Consider the following 19324-nt stretch of genomic DNA (forward strand, 5'->3'; position numbering starts at 1 on the left):
CTATATACACATGTAATTGTAAAGCAAGTGTTGCACAATTTCCAACTATACCTCTCCTGAATTGGCACTACCTGATTTCAGTGACAAAGAGATGTCCAGGCAACTGGAAAGAATGCTGAAATAAGCAGAGAGCACACACAGCACTGGCTATTCTCAAATGGGTAACCATTTAGCAGTGACCAGGCTCATAACATTGCTTAGCTTTAGTTATGACTTATCGGAGATGTTTTAAAGATATAACATTTTTACTGAAAAAGTAGTGTAAAAAAAAAAAAAAAAATTAAAAAGCGACAAAATGCATATGGTCTTAAAGAGGGAAAAATATCCAAACATATTCCTTATTCTTAGTCAGATTTAAAAAGATTCTTTCTTAGATCAAATTTTTTTATATGTGCCATTATTGAGATATTTTAAACAGTTTCCATTTTTTTCATGAGTGATCTAATTCAATAAGACTCTAACAAGAGACTAGTTCAGTTATTACATCCATCAAAATTTGGATCTGAAAAGATAACTATTTGGTTGGTTGGTTGGTTGGTTGGTTGGTTGGTTGTTTTAGGGTATATCAACCCTTTTCAGCGAATTCAAAGATTTTGAAGAAAAATTTTTTAATAGAATATATTTGTTATTTTTAAGTTGGTTGTATTAACCCATAGTTGGGACCCTAACAGGTACTACCACTTCAGGTCAGAGTGGACCTGGGAGCAATGGCAATTAAAGGGTGGCTCCACACTCCCCAAAGCCTGCAAGTTGGGGCCTCACCACTGGATATAGTTTAAGGTCATATCCAGGACCAAAAAGATAACTATAATGAAAATATAACTATATAATAATTGATTCAATATATTCTATGAATTTAGTCGCAGAGTGACTCAATGTTGATCTAGTAGCCAATAGTAACAGTATAAATGATTGCAAGAGATCCGACAGAATTTAAAGTAAATATAACCAATCTTTCAGGCCATTCATTTAATCTCCACCAATTAATTTCTAATTTCATTGATCTATTTTCATATACATAAACAACAGCTTTGTGTTTAGATTTTATGAAAAAGCCATTAAAACCAAAACAATAAAAATATAACAAATAGTTTGTATGTTTTACAAAATATAAACTACAAGCGACTGGGGACCGCCTGTGAATTTAATATTCCTATGAAACTTTCTCCTTTGGAGGAATCTGGTTTAACCCATCTGGAGTGAATACCATACAACAAAAATATTATTTTGCATACAGATATTTTTATACTAGAATATAACAAACAATTATTCACTCACCCCCATTTTTGGTAAGTTTCGTCCACTTGTGGTTTGATTTCAAGGATGTTTTCTTTTTTCCTTTTGTCATCTTTTATGAGTTTCCTGCAAGAATCAAAACATGATTTAAAGAAAATCAGAAATGAAACAATCATTGATAATATTTTTATTTTTTATTAATCAAAGAAAAATTTTTTTTTAATTGTTTTTATAGCAAAACACTTACTTTTCATCATCAATATATTTTGGAAAATGTTCTTTCTGTGATGTTCTTGCATACTCTGCAACAAGATCTCTGTCAAAGACTTTTAACTGATGCAACCTTACAAGCGCCTGAAAAAGATTAAAAAAAAAAAAAAAGGTTTTGTTGAAAAAATTTCTAAAAGACAAAAATATTGATTTTTCTATTCAACTTTCACTACTGATTAACCAAATTGGCACTTATAAACTTAACTTTGTTATTCTATCATTACAATTTGTCATAAAATGATTTTTTTTACAAAAAGGTTATTACTTATCAGGATCGAAGGCCACTTGAGGACAAATTGAGGAGATGGAATGATAACTTGTTGAAGGTGAAAAAGGAGTAAACTAGGTTTGGTTGTGGGGACAGTATTCAAATCTGTTTAGATTTTTTTAAAACAACTACAATATAATCTGCAGGGAAGCAGTTACATAGCAATGTATTCTTGTGAAGAAACTGTTGATGGAAATTTTATCTGATTAAAACTGTCATCTTTATGATCATAGGAATATGAGCTACATCATGAGAGATGTTATTAAGATCACAAATTTAAAATTTATTCCAGAGAGTTGGTTAAAAAACTGATATGGCTTAAACATTCATGGAGATGGAAGATACATATATAAAAAATTAACAGATTGTTATCAAGTAATTTTCACGTGATAAATATAAGTTAACGATTTTCAGCTGACTGTAAACATGCCCTAGACAGTTGCATGTTTGTAATGCATGTGAATAACAGGATCACAGTGAGTGAGATGCTGGATTACAAGAGAAACCACACAAAAAATTGGAAATGTGCTCGGTCTGAAATTTCAGCCACTCGGAATTTGATTTGTCTACTTAAAAAAAAAAAAAAAAAAAAAAATCATAGTTCTACAGATATGAAGTTCCCTTTTAAGTTAAAAAAAAAAAAAAAAAAAAAAAATTTGCTACTCTATTTAAAGTGGTATTTTTAATTTTATTTGGTGAAAAAATTCTTCTATTATGGCACTGATTGAAACCACACAACTAACTCTGCAACAAGAATCAAGGCATGATTTCAGCCCAGCACAACAAGCATGGTCTGTGGAGTGAACACCAATTTAAAAAAAATAAATAAAAAATAATTCAATTTTCAAAAGCTGTTTGAAAAGTGAAGATGTATATTCTATGAAAATATAAAATCTTTTATAATGTATAATCAGTTCTAAGTCCAAGTATGTCTTTCTGGTAAATTGATCACTTAGCTGATTTTCAATTTCAATTTGTACTAATCTAAGAAAAACAAACTAAAATATTCAAATTTTAAAATAAATACTAACGGTTAAAAGACATAAGACAACATTCACGCTATAATTTTGCACCAGAAGCAGATAACTCTATTGTCAGTTATCAGACATCTTTTTTATTTTGGCTTATACATTTATTTACTTTTTTTTTTTGTAAATGTTATTGATCGTTTTTGCTAAAACTAAATTAAAAAGTATGTCTTTAGTCTTAATATGTAAAAAGTTCAATGAAATCTAATAGGCTATGAATATTAAAATGGTTTCTTAAAATGGTACAAGTTTAAAAAATAAAAGAAATATTTAATATTACAATAGAAAAATGTGAGCATGAAAGTAATATGATTAAGCTTAAACATGGAAAAGTAAAGGACTAGTTGTTAAAACTGGAAAAGAAAAGATATTCTAGTTAAAAATATAATAAATTTATAACTTAAAATATTGCAACATAAAGAATTGATTAAATAATGTTGAAGTTAAAAAAAAATTCTTAATGCTGCAATATTTTAAGTTATAAATTTATATTTTTTACTAGAATATCTTGTCCTTTTCTTTTCCAGTTTTAAAAAGTCTTTTACTTTCCCATATTATATATTATATTATTAACCATATTACTTTTCATGCTCGCATTTTTCTATTGTAATCCATGATTTTTCCATGCTTCCAGTAAGTTCACTTGTTCTTTGTTTAAATTCAGTCTTATTTTTTGCCCCCATAAACATAACATACACATATGTAATAATAATGTATGGCACTTGTCTGCTTTCAATAAAATCCCCCCCAATTATCTCTCTCTCATTCTGTTTCATGTTACTTCTCTTTTCGTGAGAGCAGTGAATTGGTAGCAACAGTAGTCATTGAAACGACGTGGTTGCTATGGAAACCAGTCATAAAAAACATCGATCACCTCTGTTTTTTTACGATTTTGAACACCAGTAAATTCATAACTTTTTTTTTTACTGAACGAAAATTGAAAATATTTTTTCACAATATAGCTGAGAAGGTGATCTATAAACTATAATAATTGTTTGAAATTTGGTCGAAAAAATGAGTTTTAAAGCAGTTCTAAATGACTGAAACTGCCACTTAACCATATATTCAAACACTACCGTGTTTGAATGATTTATATTCTTATTATTAATTATTCAAGTAATTTCTTATCTGGTAAAAGTCAATTTCCATCAATTCATTTGGATCCCTTTTATATGAATGTGATTTTCTTTTTTCTCCTGAATCACAATTATATTTGCTCCTGGTGGAGTTTATTTTTGGTTTTTCAAATTGGATATGAATGGATATATGTGTATATGTTGTTACATGTTTGAGTATTAAAGATATAACATATTACAAAAAAAAAAACTCAAAGAAAAATAAAAAGTATTTATCTATATACTAGCGGGGGTACCCGGCGTTGCCTGGGTGTTTGGAGGTGTGCGTGTGTGCTGTTAAATAAAAAAGAAACCGGGATGGGGGAGGGGGTAAAGTTGGTAGGATTGAACCCAAAGCTCTGAGGTGAAGCTTGAAAATAAAATGTGAAAAAAACATGAACCGTTCGGCCAGCCAGAATGAGTTACTGAAAGATGTTTGAATTTATTTAAGTAAGAACCAAATTGACAGGTGCCCACACGGAAGTCGTAGAGCGTTACAACGAGGACGACGTAAGCAATAGCTATTCAGCAAATTAGGTCAATGTGGGGGGGGTGTAATCAAAACATCAAAAAAAAAAAAAAAAACCAACGTAAGGCAAACGAACGATGTTAAATGTAAAAATCGAAAAAACAAAAAAGAAAACAGAAAAACGAACATTAAAACAAAAAAAAAAAAAAAAAAAAAAAAAAATGTGAAAAATGGCTTAAATAAGCCCGTTTCGATACTAAAATTAAAAAAAAAATCGGTGGGTACCCGGGTGTTTTTAGGTGTGTGGTCGGGGGTGGATAAGCGAAGTAAAAAAAAAAAAAAAAACACAGAAAAACGAACATTACGTGAAAAATGGCTTAAATAACACTGGTTCAATATTTAAATTTAAAAAATCGAAAAAAGAAAAAGACATCTCACACCACGATTCGAGCTCAAAACATTTAGATAATGAACCAATGCGCTAACCAACTGAGCTAACACGACGTACATGAAATTTAGTCAGTTCTTCAACTATTTAAAGTAAATCAAGTCATGACATCATCTGACGCATGCATAGAACTGGTCGTCGTCACGAGAGGACCGTTTTTGTTCACACTCCCCTGTCAAAAATTGTCGATTTCAGGGTGAAAAAAAATGAACGTTTTTGGCCAATTTTTCAATATTTTTCGGGCGAAGGATGGAGCTTCAATATGATACCGAGTTTGTGAATTTTCATCGTGTCTGTCGAAAGTTTTTAGCGGACACACAAGCACACATACAAACATGACAATGTATGAATGTATATATACATGTATCTTATAGCGTGTATTATTGTATTAAGTAAGGAGTGCACAATTTACACACATAGTATACCGATTACAATTTGTTATGTAATTGTTGTCTTGTTTTTTACTTCTTATTATGAAGAATAATTAAATTAGTAAGTTTGGGGGAAAATTCCCACTCCTGCTAACATCTGTTTATTTGGTACTTGTACAGTTTAATCAAGATATCAAAAAATGAAAATATAAAAAAAAAAAGGTTATATTGTACGTATCCGTTCTGAACTGAAGATCTCAGTAAAAAAATTTCACTTAATTTGATCGAGTAGTTTTGTTTTGTTTTTTTTTACAGCGGAAAAACACGTTTTTATGACAGCACATTGAAGGCAGACATCTTGGATTTTTTCTTAATTTTTGTTTGGAGTTTAGAAACGCCAAAGGGAGATAACTCCAGTTAAAGCGCCGACATCCCTTCCCATCTTTAATACTAGCTTTTCTTCTTAAAAATCGAACCTTTTGCTCGGTATCATAATAAATTGTTTTTTCACTAAAAATATTTTTCACAAAAATACTTGATGAAATTAAGTGAAATTTGTTTTCGTAGAACTTCATTCCATAATGGATACTTACAATTTAAACTTTTTTTCAATATTTTCGTTTTTTAATGTCTTCATTAAACTGTACAAGTAGCGAAAAAAAAGGGAAAATTACATAAAGTTTTTTATTATTAATGGTTCATATGAATAAAAGAAGCCTAATCTGGATTGCATTTGCTACCAAATATTTCAAATAAACGGAGAAGATAATCCAGTTATTTATAACAAAATACATTTTACCTTCTTTGTTTCTTCCTCATGTGAAAATGTAGCAAAGGCACAATTTTTCTGAAAAACAAAAACGTATAATTTAATTGTTTTATAAAATTTCACTTTAAAAGTAATGGCTGCTTTTTAAAAACAAATCCTGACCATTTCCTCTCAAATATCTTCTGGCAACATGGAATGCAAAACGAGGTAAAAGTTATAGTTTGCTGACTTAAAACGAGTGCTTTGTGGCAAATGGATGGTTGAATATGGTTAAATTTGTGCTCATTTTTGCCTTAATACTAATCTTATTCAACCCTAACACTATATTGAACAGATGCCATAATATTTAGTTTGCTGCACCTTATAACAAAGGGCCATACAAAATTTCAGCCAGATTGGCCTGGTAGTTTCTAAGAAAAAAATGGAACGAACAGACAGAAGAATCATTTTGATTATTTTTGTAATTGTTTAAACATTTCAAACTTATGCGAAACTACAAAGATTATAGTGATCTTCAAGTCAATAAACACGTGTCAAGATATTCTCTTAAAAAAATCAATTCTGCTCTTTACATCGTTTTCAATCCTCTCATTCAACTGATATTCCCATTAACGCAAATTCTTTGTGATCATTTAGTTTACAGCTTGTTTTTTAAAGGAAAGCAAAAGAAAAATTTAGGTTTTCATTAAAGAGGGATTCAAAATTCTGTTGCAAAATTACAATTTTCAGGTCAACATTTGCTTATGTCGTATGTTTGGTACGAAAATTCGATTGGCAATGATAATCTTGGCAACGTTTTATGTCAGTGATTCCCATGGAATACTAAAACAATGTCACATTTCATTAAAAAAGATTTTTTTGTTTATCCTTTGATAAACATTTTATATCTACATGTAATGAAAACTGAACATTATTTCAAAACAATGATCATTTTTTTTTTGCTAACAAATGAAAATATACTACACTAGCCTCCTAAAAGGAGGAGGTAATGCCTTGGAAGACAACATCATGACAACAGAACATATACTAAACTACTCCTGAATTGATAATGAAAAGATACTAATAGACAGATAACAAATCTTTATTTGTAATAGATGTACATAAATATAACGATTATGTGCAATAGTAAAAACTGGTAGCGTCTATATTTATGAAAGTTGGCTTATAATTTTTTTGTATAAATTCCCGATTACTTGTTAATTGTGTTTGAAAGATTAAATTTAGGTAGGGACAAATTTAGGCACATTATATTATAGATTAAATAAATAGAATAGGGCGTGAGCAAATCCCATCTATTTTTTACCCTCCCATTTCTATACTTTTGCACATACGCAAATTCATTCATAGCTTGAAGTGGTTTAATTTTAAATCTTTCTTATTTATCTGTCGATATCAAACGGTATGGAACACAGCTGGAGAGCTAAATGTTTTCGTTTAGTTTTTAGCTGCTGGCATCCAAATCATTTTTCTTTTAATCTTTTGAATTCAGTATTATATATTAGGTACAATATAAGAGAATTGGCTCCATTTTGTTAAGTTTATGGCATGTCAACCCTCTGGTTTATTTTTTATACCAAGTGTTTACAGGTTCAGGGAGCCTTTGCCCCTTGCTCTAACTGTTTTATGAGGGAGTTCTTTTAAATTTTTTGATAAAGGCCAAGAATTGGCTCTATAATAATAAACACAAAATCTGCATGAATATATATATATATATATATATATATATTCAAGTGTATTTTAAGGCATCTTCCAGTAGTTATAAAATCAGTTAAAAATAAATTCATACCCAATATTTTCAGTACTTAAAACTATAACTTTAGTAAAAGTTTTTGTTTACACAAAGTAATACATTTTCATTAAGATTTAATAAAAATAATGGGTTCATTATAATCTGTGATTGTTAATAATACTGAAATACTGATAATGATAATGGTAATGATAATAAATTATAATAATGACATAAAACAAAATTACTTGCCATTGAACCTCGCATAACTTTGACTCTAACAGCACCAAAATGGTATAACAAGTCTTTTTTTTCTTCTTCATTTAACTCTGCAGGCAAATGTCGAATTAACAATGTATCTTTCGAAGCCATTTTTCAATCAGATCTGTTAATTAGAAAACAAAAAAAGTTCAAATCAAGATTAGAAATGTCATTACAACATGAAAGAAATGCTGTATGTTAATTTTTCAATATTAAAAGTTCAAATACACACAAAGTCTCTTGATTTTTATTTGTGTTTTTGAAGCATCAAGAAATTTTGTACAAGTTGTCCAGAAGAGATGCTGTATGTTACTGATTTCTTGCCAGTGAAAGAATCGAAGGTTTACTTGTTACAACTTGAGGAAAGCTATGAAAAGTAAATGCTTGCGAATGAATGTTACCAAAACCAAAATGATGATCAGTGGTGAGAAACCTCCAGAAAACGGAATGTTTCCCTGCACAGTTGGTGAAAAAAAAAAAAAAAAAAAAAAAAAAAAGAGTTGCAATTCATTTTTTTTTTTGTGGCAGCGAGTCATAAAAACGTGCAGTGGAATTACAAGTAGGTTGAGAAAGAATAACCAGTTTGCATGCAAAAAGTGTAATGCATGGATGGAAACACGTGTGTAGAAAGTATATCTGGATAATGAAGCTATTGAGGTTGTTCAGAAGTTTTGTTACTTTGGTGATATCAGCAAAGCACGGAGAGGAGCAGGTGTTAGCGCGATTGCAAGAGTTAAAAGTAGATGGAGTGTGTTCATAAAACTTTTGCCATTACTAACCAGTTGAGTATTACCACTGTCGACCAAAAAACGGGTCAACCAGGCATGTGTACACATTGTGATGATGTATGGAAATGAAACTTTGCCAGTAAGGGTTGAGGATATGTGTTGCATGGAGAGAAATAATAACACAAGGGTATAATGGATGTGTAATACGAGTCTTAAAGACCCCAGAAGATCAAATCTGAGAAAATTCAAATATATTAGAAATTAAACCTGATAATAATTTTATATCTAATATACACTGCATATCAAATTATTAAGGAGTTTACATTTTTTAAATATTTAAGGAATGAGTGAATAAAAATCCATGAAACTTTGAGAAAGTACTTACAATACTATTCAGTTACTCCGGTCAGAAAATAAAAATATTTAAAGCAGTATTAGCGAAACTATGGCAGAAGACAGGAATATCTGTTGATTTCAGTGTCAAGTTATTAATGAGGTTGAGGAAAAAACAATATACCCATAACTTATTGAAATAATTTTCAAACATTAAATGAACTAAGAAAAATTCTTAGAACACAATAACTACATAGCAATTTCTATGTTGACATAATTAGTAGGGGATATGCAATCTTTTTTTATGAATGATTTGTAAAAGACGTTGGTCCACAGAATTAGTCAAATTTGTGTTTTGATCAAGTTATTCCTCGCGATACCTCTTGGAGAGCATCCCACAACTCGCGGTACCTCTTGGAGAGCATCCCACAACTCATCTTTGCTCTTAAATTGGTGTCCACTTGCATAGAGACGTCGCTTCATGATACTCCAAAGGTTCTCAATTGGGTTCAAATCTGGTGAATGGCCACTCCATCTTCCGTAGTCTAGAGAACCGCAGTTGTTGTAAAAAACCCTTTGCTTTTGTTTGCTGCATTTACCTTTATCAGCTCTCTTACGTACCTTGACAAAGTTCTTCATAGTTTGATGGTACCTTCCTAACATTTTCGATATTTTGATGGTAGTTTTACCTTTTGCTAGCTGTTCTGTAATAGTATGCTTTTCAGAACTAATCAAACAACCTTTACGACCCATTTTATTGACGAAAAACTGCCTTGTTAATAATTTGACACACCTTAAATACTGTGGATTCAGCAATTACGATGGCAAGTTGTTTACATTGCGCGGAACAGTACAAAAATTTCACAGTACACGCAGCTCAGCATTGCCAACGTTTCCAAAGCTTTTGATCCGAAACTACCGGTAAGTTTTTGAAACTGGTAAAACAAATGTTATCTCGTTAATAATTTGACACGCAGTGTAAAATATTGCCAAAAAAAATTATCTTTTATGCAACACCAGAAGAGAGGCATTGCCACCTGGAGATAGGGTTAGTGATAGGGTTGAAGGAAGGCGTGCCAGTGCTAAATCAGATAGCAGGCATTTCTTAACCTCTTCAATTGCACTTTGGCACTCCTTGGACCAAATCCACTTTCGTCCTTTTTTTAATAATTCGTTCAATGGTGCTCTCAACTTATGGATTTTTGGGACATAGATAGCATAATATTGTGCTAAACCCAAAAAAGATTGTAACTGGGCAACATTGCTAGGTGCTGGCATCCTCTCAGTGGCTTCTGTTCTCTGAGGATCCGGTCTTCTGCCTTGGCTGTCAATGATTTGACCCAGATATTTTATCTGTTTTAAAAAAATTCACATTTCAAACCAAATTCCTCAGAATTTTTGGAAAACTGTTCTGATATGTTCCTTATGTTCCTGCACATTTCTACTCTTTACAAGAATGTCATCCAAATATGCGATTGCAAAACCTAAATCATCAAGCATTGTGTCCATTATTTGCTGAAATAACGCTGGAGCTACTTTCAAACCAAAAGGAGCTTTTGAGTCTGAAGAGTCCTAAACAGGTATTGCTACACAAATACTTCGAACATTCTTCACTGACTTTTACCTAAAGGTAAGCCTCAGATAAATCAATTTTGGAGAAATTTTCCCTCCATTCAGCTTTATAAAAATGTCTTCAGGGGATGGGAGTGGATAATTATGATCCATAAGACAGTCATTGAGGCCTGTATAAAAATCAGCACATACCCGAATCCTCTTATTTTTCTTTTTAACAAAATAGTCAACTTTTTCGACTACTCCATTTTCCTGCAGTCTCTGCAGTTCAATTTCAATATCTTCTTTTTAAGAAAAAGGCACGTTTCCTTTTGGCATAAAAACAGGTTTCACATTTTGCTTTAGTTCAAAATTCACTTCGGTCTTAATACATATACCTAACCCCTCAGAAAAAACCCTGGGGAATCCACTTTTAAGACCATAAGAAAATCCTCATTTTGTTTGGAATTTTCTTTTCAGCTACACTCACACTGTTACAAAATGAATTTATGGGTAGTTCCCATAAATCAAACAAAATGATCCAATCAATTCGAAAAAGGCAAGAATTTATACATGGAACAACTGACACTTTTGTAGAAAAAGTTTTTGATCCAAGGGATACGCTGCAATTAAATTCTCCCATGAATTTTAATCTCTTGCTGGATACACCTTTGGCACTTTTAAATGTTTTTTCTAGTTTTGGACACCCAATCCTTTTCCAGGTCACTTCGTCGATAATTGAAATATCGCTACCTGTATCCAAAAGTAGTTTCACTGTGTGACCATTTATTTTGGTATTGACAAATTTTCTTTTACCTCCTTGTCTCACTTTTGACAACACCACATTTACTTTAGACTTAAATTTTTGTCTTTGTTTATTTTGTTTAGTTCGGCACTGGAAGGCTCGGTGTCCAGCTAAACCACATTTGACACAAGGTTGGTCTTTAAAAGGGCAATTTTTTATTAAATGCGAACCCGCACAGCTTCAACATTCAAAACTTTTCCCTTTGTTCTTGGGAGATGTTTTTTGTTTTACCATTAGGACGTGGGATATAGTTTTTCCCTCTATCCTAGTGGTATCCCTTTTCACATTTATCAATTTCTGATATTCTTCTGTCACTTTTTGCAAGTTAATTTCTGGATCTTGCTCCATAATCAATAAAATCCTTGACCTTAAATCCTTGTCCTTCCGTGCTGTCAGTCCCTGAACAAATATATAACACTGAAACATGTCAGCTGACAAATCTTTTAATTTAAATAGTTCACACTGGGGCGTTGACTTTACTTGCATATGTGACAATATCATCAGTTTCTTCTTTTTGCATGTTCAAGCACTTATACCTTGTATGAAAAAGGCTGTCTCTTTCACCAAATATCGAGTACAAAGTTCGAACAGTTTCCGAAAAAGAAATATCTTCCGATTTCTTTGGTAAAATCAAATTCGTAAATTTTGCGTTTTCCTCCATACCCAATTTCTGAAGTAGGAGTGTGATTCTTTCCTCGTCGTTTCTCACATCTTTTTTTAAAGTCGTCTTGAACCTACGATAATAGGCAGGGAATGTATTACCTCATTCTGGGTCGTATTTGAACTCCACTAGAGAGTTGGTTATACCGTCTGCCGAAAAAAAATCTACATGCGCCATTTTCAGATTTTTGTGACAACACAGTTTCACATAAAAGACGATTCTCTGTAGTTTGCTGAAAGACGAGTGATTTAAAACGTTCTTGTTGAATCAACACCCGTTTTTGAAATTCAATTTGAGCTTTTTGCTGAGCGATCAAGCTTTCAGTTATCGTTTTCATTAACTCTGTTATTTGTTTGGAAGACATTGTTTTTTTTTTTTAAACACACGAATACAAAGTCAACATATACAAAATTTTGTTCAAAAAAAAAAAAAAAAAAAAGTTAGAATAAAAGATGTTCCCCTTCAGATCTCGTCACAAAAAAAAATTTTTGCCAGCACTTGAGAAATGTTCAAAGAAAAAAAAAAAAAATTCACCATACAAAATATCAACAGTTTACAAATTTTCAGAGATCCTTTTCGTCTTTTTCAAATACGTAAACTTCTTTTAAGGATTTCTTTATGACAGAAAAACAATTTCCACAGTATAATTCCTTTTATCGAATTAACCAAAACAAAACACCACCAAATTGCTTTTCAACATGAGACGATAGGTCAATTTTTCAGAAAGTTCAAAGAAAAAAATAAACGCCAATAAGAATATAAAAATTCTTTATACTTGCGTGAATACTCGTCTTTCACTTAAGTATTTCCTTAATCGGATATAAACTCTGAAATTTTTTTTTTTCTTTTCACGCTCACTACGTGGTCAAAATTTTTTTTTTTTTTCTTTTACTGAGTTTGCATCTCGTCTCCGTCGCCAATTTGATATGTCCTAAGGTGGCCTATTATTCGGACAATCAAAGATAAAGTATTCCGTGAAAGGAATAAATAAATATACACTGTGGTTTGAATACTGAAAGGGAAGTTTATTTACGTATTTACATAGAGACAAATAAAGCGTGTTAATTGTTCAGGGAGGAAGTCTCTGTTCACAAAGGTCCGGTGAAAACCGGTGACTCGGTTCCTTATGTAGAATGTTCCGGGTTGATTACCTATCTCCACATAACACCGCTTTAACTTGCTGCAATCGATAAAAGCACAAAAAAATTAGTTTAAATTAAAAAATATCCATTTTGGCTGTCGTATCTGAAATTGTACATTGGTATTATGACTATTTTAGTCTTTATTTTTTCATAAAGTGCATAGAAGAGGCGAAATTTTTATTTTTCCTTGTTCTTTTATCTTTGTAAATTATTTAACACAAATTGTGAAATTTCTTCTTTGCAAAGAAAAGGGCAATATTGGAACTTTTTTTTATGGGATAGATGTAGTGTGGAAACTGCAAGGAATCAACGATAGAGGCTAGATATTTAAGGTGGTGGGGAGAATTAACAAGTTTTGCTCATTCTTAGTTTCATGAGTGTGTTTGAGATTTATTTGGGCATCGTTTGAAGGGTGGGAGGTAAAAGCATGGCCAGAGGTGGACACAGGCATGACCCGTAGAGGCCAGACATTTAAGGTGGGGGAGGGTGCTAAAAAATGATTAAGAGAAGAATTCAGGTTGTCATTGATGGTTGTATGTCAAAATATGATATCAATGCGGGTGTACCTCAGAGCAACCCCTTGGACCATTATTATTCCTGATATTCATAAATGACCTCCTTGATAAAATTGTCTGAGATGGGTATATTTGCTGATGACACCACCCTCTATAACAGACACGAGGGGAAAAACGAATGAACATATATCAAAGGCAATGCCAGAAACCCTAGAGGAAGACCTACAGTCTGTAGTGGAATGGGAACAAAAATGGATGGTCACATTTAATGCTGCCAAGACTAAGCTTCTTTCTTTTAATAACTACAAGAAACCTGCTCAACCACTAATAGCAATGGCTAAGGATACATTACCTGAAAATACATTTTTCAAACTCCTCGACAACATTTAAAGGGAACACGAGTTGGAACAGTTGCCAGGGCTGCTGCGATGAAGGTGGGCTCTCTCTACTATGTTGTATCCTGTATTTCTACAAGGTACATTAGCCCATGTATGGAGTATTGTTGCTACATTTGAGCCGGTGCATCTGCTACTAGTCTCTCCCTCTTAGAGTTCAAAAGAGAATTGCTAACCTAATAGGTCCTGCACTATCAGGTAGGCTTCAGCTGCTATCCCATCGACGAAATGTAGCATAATGGTGGATGCTCTGACGAACTACAAGCCCTTGTGATGGAAATATACCTAACAAACCCGACAAGCAGCAAAATGTCACTTCTATACAATAGAAATCCCTAGATGTAAAAAAGCCTTCTACTATATTAGTTTCTTCCCTAGAACTGCTAGACTGGAATTCCCTTCCGGGTTCCTGTTTCCCTGACTGTACTGGCATGCAGAAGTTTAAGTGGAATGTAAACAGACATCTTGTTGCTCAACTGCCTACATAGTATCCCTACAAATTATGTCCCAGATATTATCCCCCTACATCAAAGCGGGTGAAAATGCAATAATAAAAAAATCTTTTTTTCAGTAATTGTGGCCTGGTAGACCATAGGTACAGGCAAAATGAATGCTGATGCTCAAAATGTATAAACATTCTGACCTCTCCCTTTACTAAAAAAAAAAAAAAAAAAAAAAAAAATTCATCAAAAATCAGGAAATTAACCAATTTTAATGAAATTTTAAGTATTTATCAAATAATGATCACGGAATATAATGAACTAATTTTTATTTAAATCTTAGTGGAAATGTATTATTTTGTTTAAACAAAAATACCTTTACTAAAGTTATGGTTTTCAGTAGTAAATAAAAAACGCAAGACTTTATTTTTGCTTTTTTTTATATAAATAAAGCATCGTAATTTGTAACAATAAAAAATAAGATAAAATAATTTTTATAGGAACATTACAAAAAAAGCCTCTAAATCCGTATTAATGAATTCTATATAACTCAAAGAAAAATGAATTTTTGAATTACCGATATTACCATTGAATTAAGCATTGTTTAATATTTTCACACAAAAAAATTATAATTGCAAAAAATATTTCTACTTTTTTTTTAAAATTATGTGTTTCGCATAATTTTTATGTGCAAGATTTTAATAATTTCCTTGCTCACAAGAATGTGAAAATTTAGGCGTAACATATTTGTTATATAATATTGAACAATAATTAAGAAAAAAAATTAATTTAAAAATAGGAACATAGAAAAATAATTAAATTAAAAAATGCGAAAATGAATACAAACGTTCAAAAAAAGGATGTATGGATGCACGATTGCACGACTGGGACAAAAAAAAAAAAAAACTTCCTCCCTTTTAATTACATGACGTTTGCCTGAAATTTTGGGCCTTCGTAATTTTCGTGTTTACAAAATTTTATTTTGTTGCATTTTGCAAATGCCAGAATCACTGTTTTGGGTTAATTAATTTATGTTTTGTAAAACAAGGTGTTTTTTTTTTTTAATTCAATATCTTAGGACTTTACTAATTATCTTTGAAATAGACCCAGAAAACTAATATTTATCTTTTAAAGGATTTTTACAATGAATTTATTTAACTTCAAAATTTAGCTGAATTGGGTAGCTCACCGTGAAAACATTAACTTTTTTTTTTCACGTGTACAAATATTTTTTTCCTTTTGGAAATTAAGTTTAGTCCTTAATCTTTCAAACACAATCAAAAAGTAGTTGGAAACGTAAAAAAAGATTATAATAAATCGGCTTTCAAAACTAGGTCCCCCATTTTTGCCCGTACCTAGAAGACCAACACAAAACCTACCTTTAGAAAGTTGTTTTCTAGGATTAGTCGGGTGTTCTAAGAACGAATATCACATTTAAATTTGAGGTCAGCAACTAGTTTTCACGATACTGAAAGCGTACTTTCCACATGTTTCCATAATAGTAATGTAACGCGGTGGCCATCCTGTATCTCATTAGACGGAAGAAATTCTTTTTTTTTGGGGGGGGGGGGCGATATGTCTTTAACTAAACTTCTGTGGATGATTAATTGACTGCTTTTTTTTTTTTTTTTTTAGTTAATTTCAATTTAATATTTAGAAAGTACTCATGCGAGTGTATATTATATATTTATTCATGTTTTAGAGGTAATTTTGAACCGTTCCCCTATTTTTTCATTTGTTGATTTTCTTTCCTTAAAAAAAAAAAAAAAAAAAAAAAAACATTCATATATTTGGTAAATTTTTACTTGGTTTCCACTGCAACATTTTCCTTTAAAATAACGACTTCAAAGATTAATAGGTTTTCGGGTATGCTGAAAACGAATATAGCATTTAAATTTTACGTAAATAAGTAGTTTTCTGGATATTAAGGAATGTAATTCTTTGTTACAAGTGATCGTCATTGTTGTACGTGCAAGAGCGCATATTTTTGCCGAATGCGCGTACAATAATGGCCACCACCTATAACAAAGAATTACATTGCTTAATATCCGGAAAACTACTTATTTGCAGAAAATTTGGGTTTGTATTACTGTACACAGATTCGAAAAAGTTGTCAAAAAACAAATATATAACAAATAAATGTTATCAAAGGCAAGATAAGTTACTTTTCTGCCAAACTGAATATATTTTTTGTGTTTTTATTCAATGTAACATATTTATTCAGCTCGAAAAACATACAGTGTTTACCGATGTATTGGAAAATTCAAGATGACATCTCACACCCTCTTTAACACCGTAAGTTTGGAAAAAGGTGTTATAAATAAAAAAATATACAAAATACTATTAAAAACCCGCCAAATATATGTCAACCTATGTCACGGTAACATATATTGAGCGAGTTTTTAACAGTATTTTATCCGGTTTTTTATTTATAACATCTTTTCCCACACTTGCCGTGTTAAAGAGAGAATAAGACGCTATCTTGAATGTTCCAATACATCGGTAAACACTATGTTTTTCGAGCTGAATAAACATGTTACATTGAATAAAAACACAAAAAATATATCCAGTTTGGTAGAAAAGTAACTTATCTTGCCTTTGATAACATTTATTTGTTATATATTTGTTTTTTGACAACTTTTTCGAATCTATGTGTACAGTAATACAAACCCGAAAATTTAAATGCGATATTCGTTTTCAGCATACCCGAAAACCTATAAAGACGTCATTTTAAAGAAAAATGGTACGGTGGAAACCTAGTAAAAATTTACCATATTTTTCTTTGTTTTCCTTTTTTAGGTTTTTTTTTTGTTTTGTTTTTTTACATAGGCATCACCACATTATCAAGGCCAAGAGGCCACTCAAGGATAAGGGTTAAAGAGTGTACAGTAAAAATTGGACAATATAGTAATCATTAGTAATGAAAATTTGGTAAATTTGATAACTTATATGGAACGGCTCATCAAGAACTTATTTACGTTAAACTTGAACACAACCATATTGTAGTCAGCCCGAAAGCAGGAAAACGGAAGACAATTCCACAGGCGTGCAGTTCTAAGAAAGAAGCTTTGTTCATGGAATCTACGTTTAGGTTTAGGCACAGATAAAGAGTGAGGGGAATTATTGATAGTGTTTACAGCTAGACGAGTGTTTCTTGTGAAAGTTTGGCGAGAGGGGACCATAGATTGAAGCTCAGTCGAACACTTTCCATGAAAATAACGATACATCAGAGACAAATTCGCAACATCTCTTCTGTGAGATAGATAGGGTTATTTTTAACAATAATAACAGATTCATTATCTTCATTATTCTTGAAAATTCATTACGTCGTTTTTGTGTTTTGAACAGATATGGCCGCCGCGTTATATTACTACATGAAACATGCGGAAAAGAATGTTTTCAATATCGTGAAAACTACTTGCCGGCCGCAATTGTAAACGAGATATTCGTTTTCAGCACACCCGAAAATTCCTAGAAAACAAGTTAGGTTTTGTGTTGGTCTGTCAGGCCACAATTACGTAAATTTCCGATTTCATAGATCGCGTCCACATTGAAGTGAATCCCTAAATTACGTACTGTATTTTGAAATGTTATTTTTTTCCAACCACCTAAATATTCAGTATGTGTTACAATAGCCAACAGAACAAAAAAGTGATCAGAAAACAAATATATAACAAATAAATGTTACCAAAGGCAAGACAAGTTACTCTTCTACCTACCTGGACAAGTTTTTTTGGTATTTTAACTTCTTTTAAAGTGTGTTTTAAGGATGCAACGTGAATAAGTGCTGAAGTGAAGCGCATAAGTTAAAATGAAAACAAAGATGGCGCCATGATATTCTCGCCTTTGATTCGACCAGAGATGCAATAGAAATTGCAAGTTTAGCGCATTTTAAGTAGTTTTCTGTTAACGTTGCACATAATAGTCGATTTCCCGAGAATGCTAAAGCAATAGCTATTTTTCTACAAAATTCAGTAAATACTACATGTATTGTTAATCTGTATAATTATTATAAACATTAACAATTAAAAACATTTTTACAAGAAACTAAACGTATCCCGTAAAACACAGTATTCAACTTAAGATAGTCCACATTTTTATTTAAAAATTATACACACAATAATCGATTAAAACCGATAATTTGTGTAATAAAACGATAATCAGTGATTGTTAATATTCTCAAATAAATTTTCCCCTTATAACCGTCCATAGATTTTGGTACTAGTGAACTAGATTTTAAAGTATAATCGTCAAAAGGCGCTAACATTTAAGTATGTATGAATTTTATACGTAAAAGGGGTTAAACAGAGAGAGAAATAGTAAACAGAAATTTACACGTCTATTATTTACTAATTTATTAAATTAAAATTAAATAATAAAATTCAAGATGATATTTTTCAATGTAAAAAATTGAAGATCTTTTTTTGACAAAATAAAAACTATAAATTAGGTTTTACTATTCGTTGTTTTCATTCTATAAAAAGCTTTGATAAATAATTAAAATATGAGGAAAACAAACCATAGTCTAATTAATACTTACAAAAAGAATTAAGAAAATGATTTAAGTTCGTTAATGGCGAGAAATATGCTCCTTTCGAACAAATAAAGCCGCATGACATTCGCCACGAGGAAAATTAATATTCAGCTTCTCACGCATTTGCATGTACTCTACATGAACAATTTATTTGTTTTTATAATCACAATAAATATTTCTTTTATCACAAAAATAAACACACATAAAAGAGCATTCAATTTATACATCGAATTAAATAATAAAATTCAAGCGGATTTTT

At 31.4% G+C, this 19324-nt stretch overlaps 1 protein-coding gene across 2 annotated transcripts in view; it reads right to left on the reverse strand.

The window, feature by feature from the left end:
* The window catches only part of LOC145247380 (RNA-binding region-containing protein 3-like), a 46665-nt gene extending 27460 nt beyond the window's left edge, over positions 1-19205 (reverse strand). Inside the window, exons 1-5 of one of the 2 annotated variants that reach the window (XM_080109064.1) lie at positions 19072-19205; positions 7953-8085; positions 6005-6052; positions 1484-1590; positions 1279-1362 (exon numbers count right to left, since the gene is read on the reverse strand). In XM_080109064.1, coding sequence (XP_079965190.1) covers positions 1279-1362; positions 1484-1590; positions 6005-6052; positions 7953-8072 — 359 coding nt within the window. In that variant the 5' untranslated portion in view covers positions 8073-8085; positions 19072-19205. Of the gene's footprint in view, positions 1-1278; positions 1363-1483; positions 1591-6004; positions 6053-7952; positions 8086-18250; positions 18367-19071 lie in introns of those variants that run through there. The other variant, XM_080109065.1, reaches the window with a different exon arrangement.
* Between the last annotated feature and the right edge of the window lie 119 nt (positions 19206-19324).

Source organism: Euprymna scolopes, chromosome 25 (genome assembly GCF_053919585.1).
Source record: "Euprymna scolopes isolate OS-2025 chromosome 25, ASM5391958v1, whole genome shotgun sequence".
NCBI classification, from domain to species: Eukaryota; Metazoa; Mollusca; class Cephalopoda; order Sepiida; family Sepiolidae; genus Euprymna; species Euprymna scolopes.